At 41.3% G+C, this 21,696-nt stretch overlaps 1 protein-coding gene across 2 annotated transcripts in view; it reads right to left on the bottom strand.

Annotated features, from left to right (window-relative positions):
- PAPSS1 (3'-phosphoadenosine 5'-phosphosulfate synthase 1) overlaps positions 1 to 21,292 on the bottom strand; it is a gene marked incomplete at its 5' end in the record, with an annotated part of 109,291 nt that extends 87,999 nt beyond the window's left edge. The window contains 4 exons of one of the 2 annotated variants that reach the window (XM_079699672.1): positions 2,687 to 2,922; positions 8,027 to 8,141; positions 13,607 to 13,725; positions 21,202 to 21,277. In XM_079699672.1, coding sequence (XP_079555798.1) covers positions 2,687 to 2,922; positions 8,027 to 8,141; positions 13,607 to 13,725; positions 21,202 to 21,277 — 546 coding nt within the window. Of the gene's footprint in view, positions 1 to 2,686; positions 2,923 to 8,026; positions 8,142 to 13,606; positions 13,726 to 21,201 lie in introns of both variants that reach the window. The other variant, XM_079699673.1, reaches the window with a different exon arrangement.
- Between the last annotated feature and the right edge of the window lie 404 nt (positions 21,293 to 21,696).

Genomic DNA, 21,696 nt, shown 5'->3' with positions numbered 1-21,696 from the left:
ACGCCACCAGCATTTCAAACCTAACCCAGCTAAAATCAAACAGTCATCTTCTCCCTTCCTACCCTATATTTTTTAACTCAATCATACCATCTTCTCTTCTGAAAGCACCATCCTTCATGTTCACCCCCAAATTCAGCAATCAACCCGGGCACCACGTTCCACTAACGCTACAGGCTCAAGAGCCCTCAAATATGCCCCATCTTTTCTATTCCCAAGGCCAATACCTGAATTCACTCCAAAAGCCTCCTCACTAGTCTCCTACCTCCAGACCCTTCCCATTCCAGGCCTTAAGGGTGACCTCACTAAAATACAAAGGCACCAGAGACACTATTCCCCAGTACAATCTCAAACTCTCTACCACCTGTGGGGCAAAGTCCCGAGCAGTCCAGAGTTCACCGTCAGACCTCTGCAAATCGCTCGAGCTTCATCTCCCCTCACGTTCATCTGGCAGAGCAGCCAAAACAAACTTCCTACAGTTCCCCAAAGACCTAAGTCCCTCACATTTCCATGCTTTTGCAAATCCTGCAGCATCTCCTCTCTGAAATAGTTTTCTCCTGCAAGAAAAATGACTCATCTTTCATGACGCATTTCAAGCAGCACTTCCTCTGTGAATCTTCCACAGCACCTTTATAGACATGTACCTAATCACTTGCCTCACGACACTGCAAGTGTTTGCATCTCTGTGCTCCCACCAGACTACCTACTGACTCCCCTCAAGGATAAGAACTATCAGGTTTATTTTTACAACCAAGATGCCCAAGGTTAGTGGTGACAGAGAAGAATACACATATCCTAAAATATATGATTTGGTCCAAATATTATCATGAATTTTGACATGACCTAAGCATAGTCCGAACCTCATTTTCATTCTTAGTGCTTTTGGGGGTGAGATCAAGAAAAGTGTTGCTCCATGTTATGGAAACAAGGGAGCCAAAAAAACAGATCAGCGTATCCTTTCAGATACCCAGGTCTCAGCTGCTCGCTCTCCAAATTAGGTGTTACTGACTTTCTCTTTTTCCAAGAGTTGCAAAGCTTCCCAGAAAGTGCAAGCAAATCACTGTTACTATATTACTATGAAAATTGTTTATATCCAAGAATTCAGGAACTCTAACAACTCTCATTCTCTCATACACTTCATTATTCAGGATACCTTAAACTGACATATTGACACCAATCCCAGTGTTTCAGGAAGATGAAAAGCAGCTAGTCCTCAAAGAACCTTTAGGACTCCTGCCATGAGTGAACCTGTGTGATTAACACTAAGTCTCACACTTATCTATAACCCTTACAGCTCAAATTTTGTTTCTGTTTTTAAAAAAAGTCTAAGTAACCATCCAGATTTATGATACAATACTAGAATTGCACTATTATTTACTACACTTACTATTTATTACACATCAGGCACTATGCTGAAAGCTGTGAGTGCATGATTTACCTAATCCTCAGAGCAACCCTACGAGGTAGGTATTACCTGAGCTTGGAAGGTTAAGTAAATCGGCCAAGGTCCTAACAGTAAATGGCAGAGGCGAGATTTCAGTCTCTTGCTTCTGGCTTCAAAGCCCCTGTGTTTAACTACTACTCTAACTCACCTGTTCTTTCATATCTGGGCTTCCTAAGGGGCTATGCTATCATTTAACAAACACTAAATATCTACTGTGTTCCAGGATCTGGGCTTGGCATCAAGATTATAAAGATAAATCAGATGTAGTCCCAGCCTTCAAAGAGCCAGTGGGGTTTAGAGACAGCAAAGCACAGTGGGCAAGAGCACAGGTTCCACCGACACTCTCTGGGTGCAAATCCTTGCTCTGCCATGTAGAGTGTGTGAGGTAGGGTGACTGACACCTCTGTTTCCTCACCTCCACCCTCCTCACTGGGTGATGAGAACTAAGTGAGCTAATTCACATAAAAGCACTTTAAAACTGTTACCAGTACACAGTAAGTGTTCAATCAACGTTAGCTGCTATTATTATCATTATTATTATTATTACTGCTGCTATTAGCACCACCAACCAAAGAACTGGTATTTATAATAAAACAATGTGCTATGGCACAATAACAAGGGCACCAAAGACAGGTACCCAACAAAGCCTGAGAGACTTAGGAGGAAGAAATACCCAACCTGAGTCTCAAAGCATGAACCGGTGTCAACCGATGCTGAGGCGAGGCTAAGAGGAAGGAGAAGAGGGCCTTCGAGGCAGAGGGAAACAAAATTCTCGTGGTGAGAAACAACGTGACTTTTTTCAGAGAAATACAAAGAAGTGAATTAGTGCTCTATGGTCTCTAAAATAAGTAAGAGTGTGATGAAAGATGAAACTCAAGAATTGTGAGCAAAGAAGCCATGACAGGACACATGTTAAGAAACCTAAGGTTCTCCCTGGTGTTTGATACATGTTGAGTATTTATTATAGGATTTTTGAACTGAAAAGTCAAACTTGAAATAATTTGGCCATTGACTTGTTCAACAACTCTGGTTATACTTTTGAGGGGGGCGGTGGGTGTGTGGGTTATAGCAAGCTTTTCAAAAATGAATTTACTCAGCAAGTTGCGGCACAAAAATGTCGTAGGTTAATTGTTTTAATTTGGATTTAGCCTCAAAGTACAAGTCAGTGTTTAAATTATTTGCTTTGCCTGACACCATATTCTCAATATATGTAGTGAGAACAGCAATGGCGCAAAAGCCACATACCTGAGTATAAGGTGATATAAAACTTGTGATGCACACTAAGCCAGCATCTGCAAACAGCTTAGCAACTTCTGCGATGCGTCGAACGTTTTCTTCTCTGTCTTCAGGACTAAAGCCAAGATTTTTATTGAGACCCTGACGAATGTTGTCACCATCCAAAGTGTAGCATGGAATACCATGGCACACCAAGTACTCCTCCAAAGCCATGCTTACTGTGGTCTTTCCTGCTCCCGATAAGCCTAGAAGTGAACAGTCCAAACAGATTCCATACATAAAGTTAGGAGAATAAGTAATAAAGAATTTTAACCACAGGCTTCATTATTCAGAGCAGTCTCTTAGCAACATTCTTGTCTAATATTTCTCTGTAAAATTTTACTACATCTTAGCTAGAAAAACATCTGTAGTTTAAATATAATAAGCATTTATCTTTCTAGTAACTTCTGTCTAACCCCGAAGGTATCCTAGGAATCACTGAGCTACAAAGGCTTAACCAATTTTAATATTACACATGGTCAGGTAGATATTCACTTTGTCCTCTTGTTACCACTATTCTAAAGCTGCATGCCAATTTTAAAAGAAAATTATATGACCAAATTATTTCTGGTGAGGGAAGAAAAAGAAAGGACAAAAGTAAGTGAAATAAATATTAGAAAGTTACCTCTATATCCCAGGATCAACACCTCCCAAAGGCAACCATGATAAAAGCACCTGGGAATCCAATTTATAATATAATTAACCTTGAAAGAATATCCTCATTTCACCTTCCTCTACCAATGTTTAGTCACTAAGCGATGAGGGGTAAAGGAAAAGGAAAGAGTACATTTATGCACTAACACTTGCCACCTTGGTGAGTGTAGCAGAATTCACAACTAAGATAGGTACTTCGCTGGTAGTCCAGTGGCTAAGACTCCGTACTCCCAATGCAGGGGGCCCAGGTTCAATCCCTGGTCAGGGAACTAGATCCCACATGCCACAACTAAGAGTTCGCATGCCGCAACTAAAGATTCCACGTGCCACAACGAAGATCCGCATGCTGCAACTAAGACCCAATGCATCCAAATATAGAAATACACAGATAGATATTTCAAAAAAAAAAATTAAGATAGCTATGAGACAAGAGATAAAACACTGAAACCTAATGTACTGATACTTTGACATGCTAGTATAGAAGGCTAAGTGAAAAATCAATTTTAAAAAGGATGATATGTTAAGAGGATCAATATAGTGTTATATGGTTTCTACATTAAAAATGTATATTAACATGAGTACAGCAGGTAGTATTTTCCAAAGATTGACTGAAAGCTTGTTTACAATGTGACACTGCCACTGTCACACCCAGAGGTAGAGTATTTCTCAGCCCTTGAATCTGGGCTGGACTTAGGAGTCGCCTGTAGCCAAAACAATATAGTGAAAATGATAAGCATGACTTCCAAGACTGGGTCAGAAAAGGCTATTCAGCTTCTCTTTGGATATTTAATTGGGGAGAAGCCAGCTGTTAAATAACTCTGAGACCACCGTGCTAGAGAAATCAGAAGTAGGTGTTCCTGTCGATAGCCTTAGCCAGCTAAGCTCCCAGCTGACCAGCATCATCCACTGGGGAGTCACTGCAGACACCCAGCCAGTTGTGGCTTTAGATGACTGGAGCCCAAGCCAGCATGACTGCGACCAAGCAAGACCCAGGGGGAACCGCCCAGCAGAGCACTCCTGAATTCCTTACCCACAAAACAGTGAGCAAATTAAAATGGTTGTTTCACACCACTAGGTTTTGGGTAATTTGTTACATGGCAACAATGACTGAACAAAGAGATGGAGGCTAGGGAGACTAGGTTTTTCTGTTCTTTGTTATTGTTGTTTTTAACTACCAGTTGAACACTAAGTATCAGGGGAAAAAAAACTGAAAACATCAACTTCTTATACAACAAAGACAACCTAATCAACTATACTCCAATATAAAATAAAAATTAAAAAAAACACAAAGATAACCTAAACTACAATTAAAGTGTCTGCTCATATATACATGTGTACATGTACGTATTTTATGTATATATTTAATTTGAAACAAAGAACAGACACTGCTGAAAACTGAACTAATGACACAGAAAATTTCACTGAGATGATTATAGTGAATGTAGACAAAAAGGCTAGGAAATCAAAGCGGTTAGAGAAAATTAATAGATAATGCAAGACAGATAATCCAAAACTAAGATAAAGAAAACTGGTATACCAAAGAGAAACCAAATGTACTAGACTGAATAGTGTCCTCCCCAAAATTCACATATACCTGGAACCTCAGACTGTGACCTTATTTGGAAACAGGGTCTCTGTGCATGTAATTAGTTAAATTAAAATGAGGTCACACAGGACTACGGTGGGCACTAAATCCAGTGACTGAAATCTTTATAACAAGGCCATCTGAAGGCGAAAGCAGAGACTGGAGCGGTACCTCTACAAGCCAAGGAACGCTAAGGACTGCCAGCAGAACCAGACGCTAGGAGAGAGGCATGGAACAGATTCTTCCCCAGAGCTGACAGAAGGAACCATCCTCGATTTCAGGTTCCCAAACTGTGAGAGAATAAACTTCTGTTGTTTGAAGCCACTCGGTTTGTAGTGATTTGTTACAGTGGCCCTGGGAAACTCATATACCAATCAATGTAAAAAGACAAAAACCAGAAAGTTTATCTGAAATAAGATGTAAGAAAAAACAGTGTTCCAAGAAAATGACATACAAACCACTCCATACCTGGACAGATCTGGTTAAGCTACTGAATTGCAAGAAAAAGAAAGAAATCATGACTTCCATATCCAACAATATCAAAAAAAAAAAAGTGAAGGCTATAAATTTGACAACATAATTAACAACCTTGATCTGATGAACATATATAGAATATTGCCCAAATCAGGGGAACACATTTTCTTTACAAATACACATTTATGAAACTGATTACATCCTACACTGTAAAGCAAGTACCAAAAAAATCTGATAAAAGTATATATAAGCATCATTAGTGGTAAAATAAATGGAATAAACCATGTTTAAGAAAAGGAGTACCCAATATTCTAAAGATCAATTTCCTCCCAAATTGACCTTTAGATACAATGTAATCCCAAATCAAATCCCAACTGGATTTTGGTGGAATTAGTTAAACCTATTACAAAATTTATACAATACAAAGAGCCAAAAAAAAAAAAAAAAGTCAAGACATTCCTAATGAAGAAGGTAAGAGGATTTACTCCACTAGATTTCAAGACTCTACAAACATATAGTAATTAAGACAGTGTGGCAATAATAGAGCAATAGACAAGTATACCAGTGGAATACATCAGAGCTCCCAGAAACAAATCCACACATAAGTGGAAACCTGATCTATGACAGCTGGCACAGCAGATCAGAGAAAAAGGATACCCTCATCTTGGGACAACTGATTATCCATATGGAAAAAAAAAGAAAATGGATCCGTCCCTCACACTACACGCAAAAATCAATTGCAGAAGGAAAAGGGCCTAAACGAGAAAAGCAAAACTTACAAAAGAAAATATACGAAAAGAAATAATTCTTCAGGCATGCAGATGAAAAAAGGAAAGCTCCTTAGAAGAAGAAAAAAAATTGGATTAGTCACAACATTTAATAGAAGAAATGTCTGCCTGTCTTTTACAACAACTTGGCTGGGTGAAATATATATTTGGTTCATACTTTCTTTGTCCTGGAATTCTTAAAACATTACTCCAACATAAAAACTCAGGGAATTCAGAATCCAACGGAAAGCATCTTATAAAAACCACTGAACAAAAAAAAATACAGACCATAAAAACTTGACTCAAAGAAAGAGCTCATGGGGGGCTTCTCTGGTGGCGCAGTGGTCGAGAATCTGCCTGCCAATGCAGGGGACACGGGTTCGAGCCCTGGTCTGGGAAGATCCCACATGCCGCGGAGCAACTAGCCCCGTGAGCCACAATTACTGAGCCTGTACGTCTGGAGCCTGTGAGCATGCCGTAATAAAAGAACTGATGGGAAGGTAGTAAGGTTGAATCAATTTACTTACAGAACTCAAATACAAACACCTATGGGAATTTAAGATTTGGAACAGAATGTGTCACAAGCCTAGACAATATAAATGTAACAATTTAACATCAATCTAGACTTAAGAATGAGGAGATGGGAAGAACTCAAAAATGCTCTCTTCTTTCATACAGAAACACACAGACCTATCTACAGTTGAAATTTTCAATTTATAAAAACAGAAAATGGGAATGCTGTTTTTTGGCAATCAGCAAAAGTTTTAAGGATGTTGACAAAGACACTGGAAAATGGACCCTCACCACATTTGGAAAATAAATAGGTATAAATTTTAGTGGGTTGTATGGCTGTTGGCATAACTGATGCCAACTTGGTGCTTCTCTGTCATCAAGGCTTTGTAGTTAATAGATTGTTTAATGTTCGTTAGGTCCAGGTGGCCTCTATGCTCTGTTAGTCCCCAAACAATGATGAAGACCTTCGCTAATATATTCCTGGGGCCCAGAAGACTAGTTACCCATTCATAAATCCTGACTTAGGAATACACTTCCTGTCTCCAAGCACGTACCTCCGTACCCTAGGTTAACTATGAAATTGTCCCAGTGGCCCCTCAGCAGTGCAGAGTGCAGCTGTGAATGTTTCCAGATCACTGTTTGCCAGATCCCACCCTGTGAATAAGTTACCCTATAATATAAACTGATCCACTGATTATATGGAGCTGCCTGCCTTGCTTTTCAGTCTCAAGATTCCTTCTCAATTCAGTGGACACTTTTCATTCCCTCTGTCCTCCAGCATGGGTAAATTGGCAAGATGCAACAAAATTTTATTTAAGATTCCTTGAAGTGAAAAAAGATCCATCATTTTTAAAACCACCTCCAAAACCTGGATCAATTTACCCTCTCAAAGAGAGATTCTGGGAAAATCAACACAAGAATCAATCAGAAGCCAAAGCAAAAGAAGAATCATTAGAAACTGATTGTGTGAAATTCTTTACCACTCATTCTTTCTCTTCATATGGTCTATATTATTAGCATCTTGAAGGCAGAATCCAGGTCCTATTTGCATGCAGAATTTTACAGAATGTAAGATAGTTATCAACTAGAAAGTAGTTTTAAGCTGCATTCTGATTTTTCCGCTTTAACAGCAATTTTGTAGAGAACAAAAGGAATTACCAAAAGAAAATATGTTATTATTAAGCGGCTCTGTCAGTTACATATTATGGTGCTCCAGATACAAGAACAGAGCTCAAAATGTAAGTATCCTTGCTCCTGGCTCAAGGCTGTCTATACCACTGCTTTTGAAATAGACTGGCTTGTCTCTCCAGACCATACCTGTTAGCCAAACCGTGCAACCGCGAAAGCCACCTCTGGTCCCCACCACCTGACCTCTCTTGTTCCTGCTGACGTGGTGAGCTTGATAGGTGACATTAGTTGCCCTCTGCATCCCCTGGAAAAAAGTAAAAAAAAGAATTCTGGTTTACCTGAGTCCCTTAAAAGGTAAACATATATTCCTTGCAAACATACAGTAACTGCCCTATGTAACATGCCAAAAGCAAGGAAAAAGATTAAAACTAACGACTTTTTCTTTCTTTAGAGTACCTGGCATGGTGTTCAGTTCTTTACATATACATATACTAATTAATTAGTCTGCAAAGCCCCTCAAGGATGCAGAAACTCCTACTACTGTGGTTTTCCAGATGAAGGTGTTAAACCTGAGAAAAGTTAAATAACTTGCCCCAGTTCCCCTAACTGGTAAGTGGCAGACTCCAGAGCCCAGTCTTCTCACTCATTCATTCGTTCAACCATTGTTTCCTGAGGCCCTACTAGTACACCAAGTGAACAGAAGAGGGTCCCTACTCTCATTGAGCTCATTCCACTGGCAGGAGACAGACCAATAACACTTAATTATTAAATCAGAGAGTGACAAGTGCACTCTGAAAATAAAAAAGAGTAAGAATGGAAAGAGAGATAGGGGATGAGTGCCTCTTTAGGCAGGATAATCAGGAAAAACCTCTGAGAAGGTGGAATCTGAGCAGATTCCTGAATGAAGTGTGGAAGGGATGTCTGCGGGTATCATGAAATGCATGATGAAAAAAATGGAACGTAATTGTTGTTCTCTCAAATTTTCTTCTCCTTAAACAAGAAGGGCATAAAATTACATAGGTCTCAAAGGATCTTAATAGACGTTTCTCCAAAGAAAAAAATACAAATGGTGAATAAGCACATTAAAAGACGCTCAACATCATTAGCCATCCAAGAAATGCAAATCTAAACTACGAGATACCACTCACTCGATGGCTATAATCAAAAAGACAGGAAATAACAAGTCCTAGTGAGGATATGGAGAAATTAGAATCCTCATACATTTGCTGATGGGAGTGTACAGTCACTCTGGAAAACAGAAGTTCTACAAAACATTAATTATAATTATCATATGTCCAAATGATTCCCACTCCTAGATTTATGCTCACAAGAAATGAAAACATGTCCACACATATCCACACAAAACCTGTACACATATGTTTCAGCAGCATGATTCATAAAAGCCAAAAGGTGAAAACAACCCATCTGTCCATCAATTAATAATTAGATAAACAAAACTGTTTAATTGTATGGTATATACATACAGTGGAATATTATTTGGTAATAAAAAGGAATGAAGTACTAATACAACCTACAATACAGACAAAGCTCAAAAACATTATGCTAAGTGAAAGATGCCAGTCACAAAGACCACCTATTGCATAATTCCATTTATATGAACCATCCAGAATAGGAAAATCTAAAGAGATAGAAAGCAGATTAGTGGTTACCTCAGGCTGGGATGTTGGGAGAGGAATGTGGAGTGACTTCTAATGGATATGGGGTTCTTTTCTGGGGTAATTAAAATGCTCTAAAATTGACTGTGGTGATGGTTGCACAACTGTGTAAATATAATCAAAACTATCAAATTGTACATTTTAAGTGGGTAAATTGAATGGTAGGCAAATTATCTCAATAAAGCTGTTTTCTAAAATTAAAAAAATGAATCACATAGCCTCTATTTTCTCCTCCTATGGAGCAAAAACATAATTTAGATTCTTTTCAACAAGTTATGCCTTTATAAAATAGGTAAGTGTCAGCATTCTTTTAATAGGGTGTTTGTATTTGATACTGCATATAGCTCTGATTTTTTTAAAGACAGTTTTATTCATCATTCACTCAAAGATATCTACTGAATGCACACTACATGCTTGACATTCTTCTAGGTACTGATGAAACAGAAGTGCACAATACCAATAAAATCACTGTCTTCCTGGGGCTTCTCTAGTCTTCCCTCCCAGGGCAGCGGTTCTCAAAGCGTGGTCCCTAACCAGCAGCTTTGGCATCTCCTGGGAACTGCTAGAAATGCAAATTATCAGGACCTGCCCCAAACAGACTAAGTCAGAAACTCTGAGGTGGGGTCTGACAATCTGCATTTTAAAGCCTCCAAGCGACTCGGATGCCAGTTCAAGTTTGAGAACCACTGGACTAACAGGAAAAATAGAGGCGAGAAAAGAAAACATCAAGATAAATAAGGAAATTATGTAAGTTAGAGATAAGTATCAAAGAGGGGGAAAAAGTAAATAAGGCAAAAAAAGTGAACAAATATCATAGGAAGTGTGATATTTAGACAGGGTGGCCAGGGAAGGCTTCAGCAAAAAGAGGATATTTAAGATCTCTGATGACCTCTGAGGGAAGCACCTTCCAGACAGGGAACAGCAAGTGCAAAGAAAAGTGAAAAAGTAACTGGGGAGATCCAGAATGATTGCTGGGCAGTCCAAACAAGCCGTCTGGAGGCAACGGTCATACATCTAAAACAAGAGCAGTGGCCATGACCATGTTTTCTGCAGCCACGTGAGTGGCTCAGGTTGAGGCACGGAACAGTCAGACTGATTCACCCTTGACCCAGAGGTCTTCAAAATGGGGAACAAACGCCCTCATAGGTACATGAACATGGACCTTGTCAGGGGACCATTTCCATCCAGATCTTCAGCTTCCAGATGTGTTCTTTTCTAAAACTGGTTGGCCTGAGAAGGTGCCTGAGGTTCAGGATCTCTTTCCCCCTCCCTGCACAATTCCCCTAGTGTACAGGAGAAAGCATCTCTGCCCATCTGCATCTTACTCTCACTCACTGCCCTGGGGGTGTCCTCGGGAGCCAAAGGGACAATTGGACAATTCTTTTAATAGGCCCACCACAAAAGCTGCACCCCTCCCCCACTAACCATCTCATTAGCAGATGTATCCATAGTTCCAATCATCACGAAGAATTCTACTATGGGTCTCCCAAGCCATTTCCTTTCAATTAAACTGATGAAGCAAACATAACTTTCCAGCTCTGCATTTCCAGGATTTTAAACAAAATCCGGGGTGTCTGACCCAGACATCTGCGTCTCCTGGGAAGCAGTGGCCCCTCTTTCCTGAGGTATCCAGTTTTAGCTTCCAGGCAGGCAGGCTGGGAGGAGAGGAGACAGGAGCTGGGTCTACTGGAAGGGGACAGGACAGGGATGGGGGACAAGGAGGCTGCTATACACATGCGCTGCCTACACTTGCAGAACTTGTTTGACTTCGTCATTTTGTTTCGGGATTTCTTTCCAAGTTACTTTGCTTTGGGGCAAGAAGAAACATGTATTTAACGAGTTTTAATTCATTTTGGCACCATAATATATCTTCTCTTTTCTTTTTAAATTGAGTAGAATGTATAAAAACTGAGAAGCTACAAAATGCTGAGGCTGTGGTTGAGAGAAAATATAGGATAAGAGATTGTTTTAATCACTAGAAAAGTATGCTCCCTCCGGGCTTCTTGCCTCCTACATTTAAAAAAAATTCTGGCAGTAAATATGGCAGTCTGGGTACAAGGAGGCTTACTGTTTATGTATGTTTGATATTTTCCATATTAAAACACAAACTTAAAAAAAGATTTGCCACAATCTCCTACCTCCCGGTTTTTCAGAATAAATCGAAGAGCACTTTTTAAAACTCTTAGAATTGCAAGGTGGTGGGTGTATGCCTGAATTTTACTAAAAATCTAAAGGCCACTTCCATATGTAATCTTCTAGTCTCCCTTGCCCTCTCTTTTGCTTTTCCACCCACTCTAGCCAAAGCCTTCCTATAATCCCGCCAGGAAAACATGACATTAGTGGGTGCATCAGTGAGTTATCTCCTTCCAACGCTCCATTCCTGTTCTCAGTCTTCAATGCCCTAGTTTCTATTCACAGAACAATGAAATCAGGCTTATTCTTTTCTAAGAGTCTGGGTGGCTGATAGTAATATTTGGCTTGTTGTACATACACCCAAGGCAGTCCCTGTAACATTTACTGCCCATAGGATTCATCTGTTATTTATGGACCGTTTTATACGGTGTGTTTTTGTATATAATTTTTACTCCCTTGGGAGAATAGGTCAAGCACTATGAGTTATAGTTCTTTGTGTTTTTCACAACACCCAACCTCTTTTCTTGTGCCTAGTCAGTGCTCAGTAAAAGTTAGATATAAGGCATTTATTTTAAAGCGTGATTTGTGTTCTCTGTATAACCTGCAAATGAAATGATGATTGACATGCAGAAGTCTTAAGAATAGCAGAACTGGGGGGGCTTCCCTGGTGGCGCAGTGGTTGGGAATCTGCCTGCTAATGCAGGGGACGCGGGTTCGAGCCCTGGTCTGGGAGGATCCCACATGCCGCGGAGCAGCTGGGCCCGTGGGCCACGACTACTGAGCCTGCACGTCTGGAGCCTGTGCTCTGCAACAAGAGAGGCCACGACAGTGAGGGGCCCGCGCACCGCGATGAAGAGTGGCCCCCGCTTGCCACAACTGGAGAAGGGCCTCGCACAGAGACGAAGACCCAACACAGCAAAGATAGACTGATAAACTCCTACCCCCAACATCTTCAAAAAAAAAAAAAAAAAAAAAAAGAACAGAGAGGGCATTTAGGTTCTGGAAAAGTACTTAAAAAAAAAAAAAAAAAAGAGAATAGCAGAACTGGGACAATTCATTTCAAAAGAATTCCTTCTCTTTCTACGATTGGGACTAAATGACTACCAGTCCTGTTACTAGGCTAACGTCATATTTGTGGTGTACATTTCCTACATTCTACAAACTGCTGTCCTCAACACCCACACGAGTGGCCCTGTGCCCCTTTTTGACTCACCTTAACTTCCACATGGGCTGTTTTGTTATTTTATCCACTTCCCTATGGGACAAATTAACTTCTCCTATGATGCTACTTAGAGAATTTCATGGTTTGAGTTTATGATGATTTTATGAAGAACTCTGCATTTTTCAGTGAAATTTGTAAAGGCACAGAAAATATACCAAATATCAAGCATAATTCTGGACTTCAACGTCTATCACCCACCCCACCCCCCATCTTAAACTGACTGCCAAACAGTATATTCTTCCAAAGAGAATACCTGAAATGGTAACACAGATGTGTCTTTTATATCCCAAGACATACTGTGAGTAAACTGGAGAGATGGTAGAGTACCATGTGGATAAAACTGAAAAGAATACAATGAGAAGAAAGCTTTAGTTCACAGAGTTATTGATAACTGAAGTTAATCTTTTGAACATTAACGTTAACAAGCCAAACAGCAAAAGTGAGGCTCATACATTCCTGGAGGTTAAGAAAACAACTTGAAAAGGCTACACTTAAAACCTTGCTGGTACAAAGCATGGGGCACAGCAACACTGGCAGTAACCTGGTTTCTTCTCAGAAAGTGAATCTCAGGCCCTACCCCAGATCTCCTGAATCAGAGCTAAGATACTGACATGCCTATTTGATCACTGATTGTCATGCATACACTCCGCATATACATTATGGCTCTCCAACTATTCTGTTTTAAAGATTAAAGAACACTTAAATATTTACTTAATGGATATTTTAAACTGTCAATACTTTTAATGGAAGGGGCCCTGAATGACCTCCAGTTGGGAAGTCCAGCCATAAGAGATTCTTATAAGTCAGAAATGAGCCTGAGACTACCTGTTCATTCATCATTTGTTGATGGATCCCTCCTAGATACGGGGAGTAAAACGGATCAAAAACATTTCAGGGAGGAGACAAACAATAAAGAGAGAAAGACACCTTTACACTATGACAGGCCCCTGCCTCCCACTATGGTGACAGCAGGGCTTTCCCTACATACATGATAGGGATGTGTCCTCTACGATGTGTCCTCTACAAGTGGTTGTGCTTTTGTGTACTTTACTGTACAATACTGTATAGAGTACAGAGTACAGTAGTACAGTGTCTTTATTTCAAGCCCAGGGTGTCCAGAAGCAAGCATAAAAGCAGCAGTGATGTAGCCAGTACTGTACTGTACTTTTCAAGGTACTGTACTGTAAGATTAAAATTGTTTTATTTTTTGTGTTTATTTATTATTTTTGTGAAAAGTATTATAAACCTATTACAGTATAGTACCATATAGCCGACTGTGTTAGCTGAGTATCTAGGCTAACTTTGTTGGACTTACAAACAAACTGGACTTATAAATGCATTCTCGGAATGGAACTCGTTCATATGTAGGAGACTTACTGTACATGAATGTTCACAGCAGCATTATTCATAGCAACTGAAGAGTAGAAACAACTCAAATGTTCATCAGCTAATGAAAGGATAAGCAAAATGTGATACATCCATAAAACATAATATTATTCAACCATATAAAGGAATGAAGTATTGATACATGCTACAACATGGATGAACCGTGAAAACATTATTCTAAGTTAAAGAAGTTAGACACTAAAGGCCATATATTATATCATTACATTTATAGGAAAGTCTAGAATAGGGAAATCCGGAGACAAAAACTAGATTATTGGTTGGCAGGTGCTAGAGAGGGGGAAAGGGGAAGGATAGGGAATGACTGTTAATGGGTACAGGGTTTCTTTTTGGGGTGATGAAAATGTTAAAAGTAGATATTGGTGATGGTTATAAAACTGTAAATATACTAAAAAAACAATGAACTCAACACTTAAACATATGAGAGATAAAGACAGAGGGAAGGGATGCAACCATCAAAGAAACTACAGAGAAGAATAAGAACAATGGCTGCAGTCATCTAACTGGATTTCTATATGTACTGTCCAGTATTGCCACTGTTTACTCAGCTAAAACTTAATTGGTAGAGAACTGTGTCCTTAGGAAAGGATATTTCACAGAAATAATTACCACTTAGGTAAATACAAAAAAAAAACCAACAAGCAAAAAAAAAAAAAAAAAAACAGTCTCTTCATTTGAACTAATTACTTAGTAATTCGCTTTCAAAACAATTCAGGGTTGGATTTTACTGTTTTGTTGTTGGTATGCTATGGTAATTGATCCATCTCAGAGCAAAAGATGGTAACATCCTAGCTGGTGGAGGAGAAAATGCTAGTATCGGATTTTATTTTAAATTACTAGTTTTGCATTTCAGAGTTACCTAATTTATTTCCCCTTTTTCTTACTCAAAGCAAAGAATAGAACAGGGTTTCTCAACCTCAGCATTAATGACTTTTGGGTCTCGGCATTAACGATAATGCTTTGCTGTGGGGACTGTCGTGTGCACTGCAGGATTTGTAGCAGCATCCTTGGCCTCTACCCAACAGATGTGAGAAGCAACCCCCCCTACACACACACACACACAAATATAACAACCAAAAATGTCTCCAGATATTTTCCAAACACCCCTCTGGGGGCAGTAAATTTTTACCTGGTTGAAAATCACTGGAGAAGAAAACTACTCCTCAAAGGTCAATGTAATAGAGCCAAGTTGGGGAAGCTTATTTCATATTTCAAATTTAGAGAAGCCACTATGCTAAAGGGGAGGCTAACTGACAGCTGGGGACCCTGCCGGAGCCAGGACTACATAATTGCCCAAAACCGTGATTCCAAAGTTGCTACCATCTCTCGAAATTTCCTTCCCCGGGGAAGAAAGTAAGAACAAATACGCGAGTACAGAAATACACACATAAGTAGGAAAAAATGTCAGCAGCCATCCCAAAGTTACTATCTAGACCTGTCCAGTATAACTTTCTGAGATGACGAAAAGGTTCTATACTGCACAGTCCAATACAGTGGCCACGAGCTTCCTATGGAAATGCAGCACTTGAAACACGGAACGTTTCATCTTATTTTAAAGAAATTTAAGTTGCCACAGGTGGCTAGTGGCTACCAGGTTGGACAATGCGGATCTAGACCCTGCTGTCATTCTTCCCGTTCTTGTTGTCAGTCAACACGGAGGACGTTCTTGGTAGAAGTCCAGTCCTCCTTCTCCTTTAGGCAACTTTTCCAGCAGTATCTCCCTAGCTTCCAGGGAAGAAAACTCAGTAGCTGCCCCTGCACACAGCCAGGCCAATGCTCTGAAGGAGGAATATATGGCTTTCCATATGCTGTGTGTTCCATTTCTGCATGCTTGCTTCATTTTTGGACCACCTCAGTCTTCCCCCAAATCCAGAACGGGCTGCTGGCCTTCTAAGGAAGGCATCGAGCGGTATGAGGGACAAATTGTTCAGAAAAGGTAGAACTGATAAAAAGGAAAAATATCTCATTCATTTATTTTCTTTTCAATTAACCCTCTCCCAGGTAGAATGTAATATCCATGAGAGCAGGACCCTTTGCTGTCTTTTTACCACTGCATCCCCAGCACCTGGAACACAGGCACACACAAAGCAGGCGTTAAATATTCGATGAATTAATAAATAAGAACATCTTAAATAGTGCTCATGTGCCAGCACTAGAATGCTTTAAATGTATTAAATAACTGAAACCTCATTATAACCCTATGAGATATGCCCTATTAGCTCCACTACAAGCTATGTTTCATTATCCACATTATTACATTTGAAGACAGTGACGCACAGAGGAGTTAGGCAACATGCCCAAGATCACACAGGTAGTAAGTGACAAAACTATAATTTTAATTCTACCACATATGGAGCTTATTCTCTTACTTAAGCTGTGCTAAGTTACTAGTAAGTTATCTAACACTTTTAATAACAGAAGTACCCAAGCCTACTCTGCACCCTAACCCTTATCCCATCCTGTTATATAAGGAAAAGCTCCGTGTAGACGCAAAACCTCTGTAACGAAATATGATTACATGATACACGATAATAGCAGAGTGCAACATAACACAGAGGTGCACAAAGAATTCAGCCTATGTGCAACAGTGTGTGGACACAGGAGGCCACAGTTTTGGTACAGGAGCCCGAGGCTCTGAAGACTTCCACAAGTGATAAAGGTCAACAGGCATCAGGGCAGAAGGAAAGGCTTGTGTAAAACCCTGAGGATGTAAGGTATAGAAGGAGAGTTGGTGCTCGAGATATGGAGCTATGGGAATTGGGGGCGTGGAGGAGAGAGGGGAATGGAACGGCAAACCAGAATGAGATCGTCGTATGTGATTCTGAACGGCAATGCTAGATCTCAGACTACTCTGTGGGTAGTAGGGTCCAGCTCCCCTGTAAAGCGGGTCCAAGCAAGGGATTTGGCCCAACATGAGTCTACAAAATAGGTGAGTGACACCTGGGTCTGAACTGAGGGCCAGCTAACACACAGTTTGAAATGTTTTACGGAAGGCAGGTGAAAACCGGTCCCAATAGAGAAAGGTTCAATCAGATGTTAAATGATACTCATTACACCTGATGCTTCGTCAGACTGAGATAAGAGGAGGCTAAAGGGGCATGTTCATTCTTGATCTTCTTTACTGTTCTTGTACGTACATGGAGACACCTCCCTTCTCTCTAGTATATTCTCTAACTCGAATTTAACCATCAAATCTTTATTTTCGACCTTAACCTAACTCAATCCCTACAGCTGTGCTGTCCACAGGTCCCAACTGAGTTTTTAAAATGTGGTTAGTAAATGTAAAATAGCTAGCAAATGGGAGGCAGCCACATAGCACAAGGAGATCAGCTCGGTGCTTTGTGACCACCTAGAGGGGTGGGATAGGGAGGGTGGGAGGGAGACGCAAGAGGGAGGGGACATGGGGATATATGTATACATACAGCTGATTCACTCTGTTATACAGCAGAAACACAACACTGTAAAGCAATTGTACTCCAATAAAGTTGTTAATTAAAAATAAATAAATAAAATGTGGTTAGTCTGAGATGAGATGTGTGCTAAGTTAAAATATATACTTATGTATATTTTTTAATAATTTTATATTGATTATGATAGTATTAAACTCATTTTTATATTGAGATGACAGTACTTTAACTATACTGGGTTAAATAAATATTAAAATTTATTTCAACCTGTTCCTTTTTACTTTTTTTTTTTACTATGACCTCTAGAAAAATTTAAATTACATTATGTGGCTCACGTTATATTTCTATTGGATAGCCTTGTTCTACAGACTATTTCTACTAAGGCCATCTGTCCCTTACATACAGCATACTTAATACTGGGTCCACCTTTTACAAGGTCTATGACATCTCTGTGCCTCAGCTTCTTCATCAATAAAATGGAGATACTAATTGGAATAAAGGGGATAACTAACAACAACAGCTAACACACATAATACTCAGACTGTAACAGCTCACACACACACAACATTTACAATATGCCAGACACTGTTCTAAGCATTTTTCATATATTAACTGCTTTAATCTTCACAATATCCCTGTGAGGCCATCACCCCCATTTTATAGATGAGCAAACTGGCAAAGAGAAATTAAGTGACTACCTAAAGGTTACACGGTTAGTAAATAGTGAAGCCCAGGTTCGAGTCCAGGCAGTCAGTTCCAGGGTCCTTGCTTTAAACCACTGTCTCTCATGATACCCACCTCAAAAATGGTACAGAAATTCAATAAGTTAATTTAGGTAAAAAATTTCAAACTGTCTCCGGCACACAGTAAACTTTCCTTCAGTGTTTAACTATTATCACCATCACTCCAGCCCTCAACCTACTCCCCAAATTCCCTGCATGCTGCGACTTTTCTCCTCATTTCCCAGGATTAAAACCTCAGGATCCTGTTTTAATACGTCTCCCTCTTTCATTCCCTAACTCTTGTCAGGTCCTTCTTACTCAACCTTGAATGCTCTTACCGCATCTATTCTGCTTTTCCACTACCACCTTAGCCCAGTACTCTGCACCCTCACAACTGTATGAATTAATAGCAGTGGGCTTCCCTGGTGGCGCAGTGGTTGAGAGTCCGCCTGCCGATGCAGGGGACACGGGTTCATGCCCCGGTCCAGGAAGATCCCACATACCGCGGAGCGGCTGGGCCCGGGAGCCATGGCCGCTGAGCCTGTGCGTCCGGAGCCTGTGCTCCGCACGGGAGAGGCCACAACAGTGAGAGGCCCGGGTACCGCAAAATAAATAAATAAATAAATAAATAAATAAACAAACAAACAGCAGTAACAAGACAAAGACCTTAACCGGTGCTCATGTACCAGGCATTCTTCAAGTCTATTAATTCATTTAAACCTTACTATAACCCTGTTTGTCCTCCAGGACTTCTACATCTGGGCTCTAACAGTGTCTAATTTCTTTAGCGGACCCGTCTTCCTGGAATACCAATTTCTTCATGTGATGGGAACTTTAAAGGTGTCTGGATTCACTACACGTGTCCCTATCAGTTGATGTATGTGAGAGGAAAAGATGATGGGTGTTCCCTACTGGGGCAAAGAAAGATTTACAAGGCCCTGAAAATTAAAAATTCTAGCCTCATCCAAAATCTCTCACAGAATCTAGTCTCAACTCAGCAGCCAAACATTAACAACTATACAACCTAGCCCCATCGTGCTCATTCAACCTTATCTCCAGTCAACAAAAACCCTCTAGAGTGGTTAAACAGGTCTCTTCATTGTTCCTGGAGTAAATAATGGTAATTATTATTATTATTTATATTATTTATAATAATAATATTACAATAATATTATTATTATAAATAATATAAATTATTATTAGACCTTATTCATACAGTTCCCCTCTGCCTCAAAAATCTGAGCACACTTCTCCTCCATCACGCCCAGACTAAACTAATCTCCCCACTAAACTGTGATAAAACAGCTGTCTTACCCCACTCACTGGGGTCTATAATGATATATTCATCATCTGGCAAATGCCAATCACAACCCCAACCAGGCCCGAAGCAACTGGAAGGCAAGCACTGAGTCCCTCACTTCTCACCTTCCCCGTGAGTAGCACATGCCTCTACAAAGAACACGCACTTATTTGGCAAATGGAACAGTAAATGAGTTACAGACAGTGTAGCTGAAATGACATGTAAATACCCTAATTCAGCCAACCATATTTCCCTAACCAGGAAACACCTCAAGGTAACAGGAGCAGTATCAATAGTTTCATAGCAGTGTTATCACTGCACTCTCCAAGTCATTATCTTCTTTACTCCTCAAAACTCTCCAGTGAAGTACCACTACTATACCTTTAAGTCAGCTGAGGTTTAAAGAAGTCGAGGGTTTTTACTCAGGATCACACAACTACTACACGGCAAAGCTGGAACCAGAGACCAGGCCGCTAGTCCAGCGCTCTTTCCAATGGTCTAATTCACCTTTTATCTCTTCTCCGTCCTTATCACCTAAGGAAGAGTTAAATAACTAAGAGGGGAAAGGAATCGGGTGAGAATACTTGGTAACAACAGATGTGGTAAATTAATGACTTGAACATTTATTTGTCTGAAATGGCTTTTTTTTTTCTTTGACTCACCAACGGTAATGACGATTTACAAGGCTGCATTTAAACCTCGTGATCTTGCTGTACTCTGAAATAAAAATTTCCACCCAAACTTAAAACCAGTATCTTTCCGGTCTCCAGAGCTGGACATCACCTGCTCCACCCCACCCCCTCTACACTTACAAAATTTTAGCTTAAGGCTGTTTCTTACCAAGAATAATTAAGGAAGCAAGCAACCTTCCGAGGTTGCTTAACCATCAAAGCAAACAGGCAGTCCTTGCTAAACGTTATAAACCATTAGTTTCCCCTCACTTTACTGTTTCCATGTTATTTGCTGGATATTCCGATTTAACACCGAATCACAAAGAACCTCAGTTCAGGGCAGTCTCAGCTCATGAATGGCCGCATTGTTGGGTACTCTCCCTTCACGCTCAAAGTCAGAAATGGAAAGACGTGGAGCTGGACCCAAACCTGGGCTCACTGCACTGGCAGAGCCAAGAAAAACCAGGAAACGTACCAAAGACGCCTGCCTCTGCCTCCTCCGCAGACCTTCAGGCCACTGGAGGGGATGCGGGCAGGTCCCCTCGAGGGATGCAGGTTTCAGCAGCCGCCAGCTCACTGCCGAAAGAGCGTCCTCAAGGTCTCCTCTGAGACGAGGAGCTGGAGAAGGGGGAGTTCTTCCGACGGACCCTGGATCGGACCCCCGCCCCCGCCGCGCCACTCCACCCGGCACAACCCACCGCCCCAGGTGGAAGGCGCCGCGGCCTCGGGTACCACCCCCTATTCTCCAGGGAGGATACAGAGGAGGCGGAAGCGAGGCAGAGGCTCCGAAACAAGCTGCAGCCGGAGCCTCCCAGAGCCTCCTCCGCACCTCTGCTCCGACTCACCCAGTTCTGCGCGTTATTGCTCAGCTTGACTTTCTTGCACAGGCTACCGGGAACCTCCATGGCTGCTCAGCGCGCGCGTGCCTGCGTTCTCAGCGCCCAGAAAGTAGTCGGAGGACTGGAGGCCGGCGGGGGCGGGACGGGAAGGCGGAGTCTCCTCGCGACCGGGCTGGCACGCGCTGTCGTAGGCACGCGCTCGTGCTCGCGGCTCCGACTGAGAGGCGCCTCGACCCCGCCTCCGAAATGGGTCCGGGGCAGAGGTGTGTGGGGTGGGGCGAAGCAACGCACGAGAACCGGACGCAGGGGATGGGAGCGGGCCTTCAGGGCGCGCACCGACGCGAGCGCGCACGACGCTCCTCCCCCTTGATTCTGAAGAAGGGGCGGGGCCTGAGAAGGTAGTCGTGGAACTTCCAGGGTCCCTCCCCCGCTCGCCGCCTTGCGCTGCGCATGCGCAGAGGCTGGAAACGCGTCCCAGGCATCGA

Source organism: Hyperoodon ampullatus (assembly GCF_949752795.1).
Source record: "Hyperoodon ampullatus genome assembly, chromosome: 1".
NCBI lineage: Eukaryota > Metazoa > Chordata > Mammalia > Artiodactyla > Ziphiidae > Hyperoodon > Hyperoodon ampullatus.
This window is presented reverse-complemented; position numbering and strand designations above follow the sequence as displayed.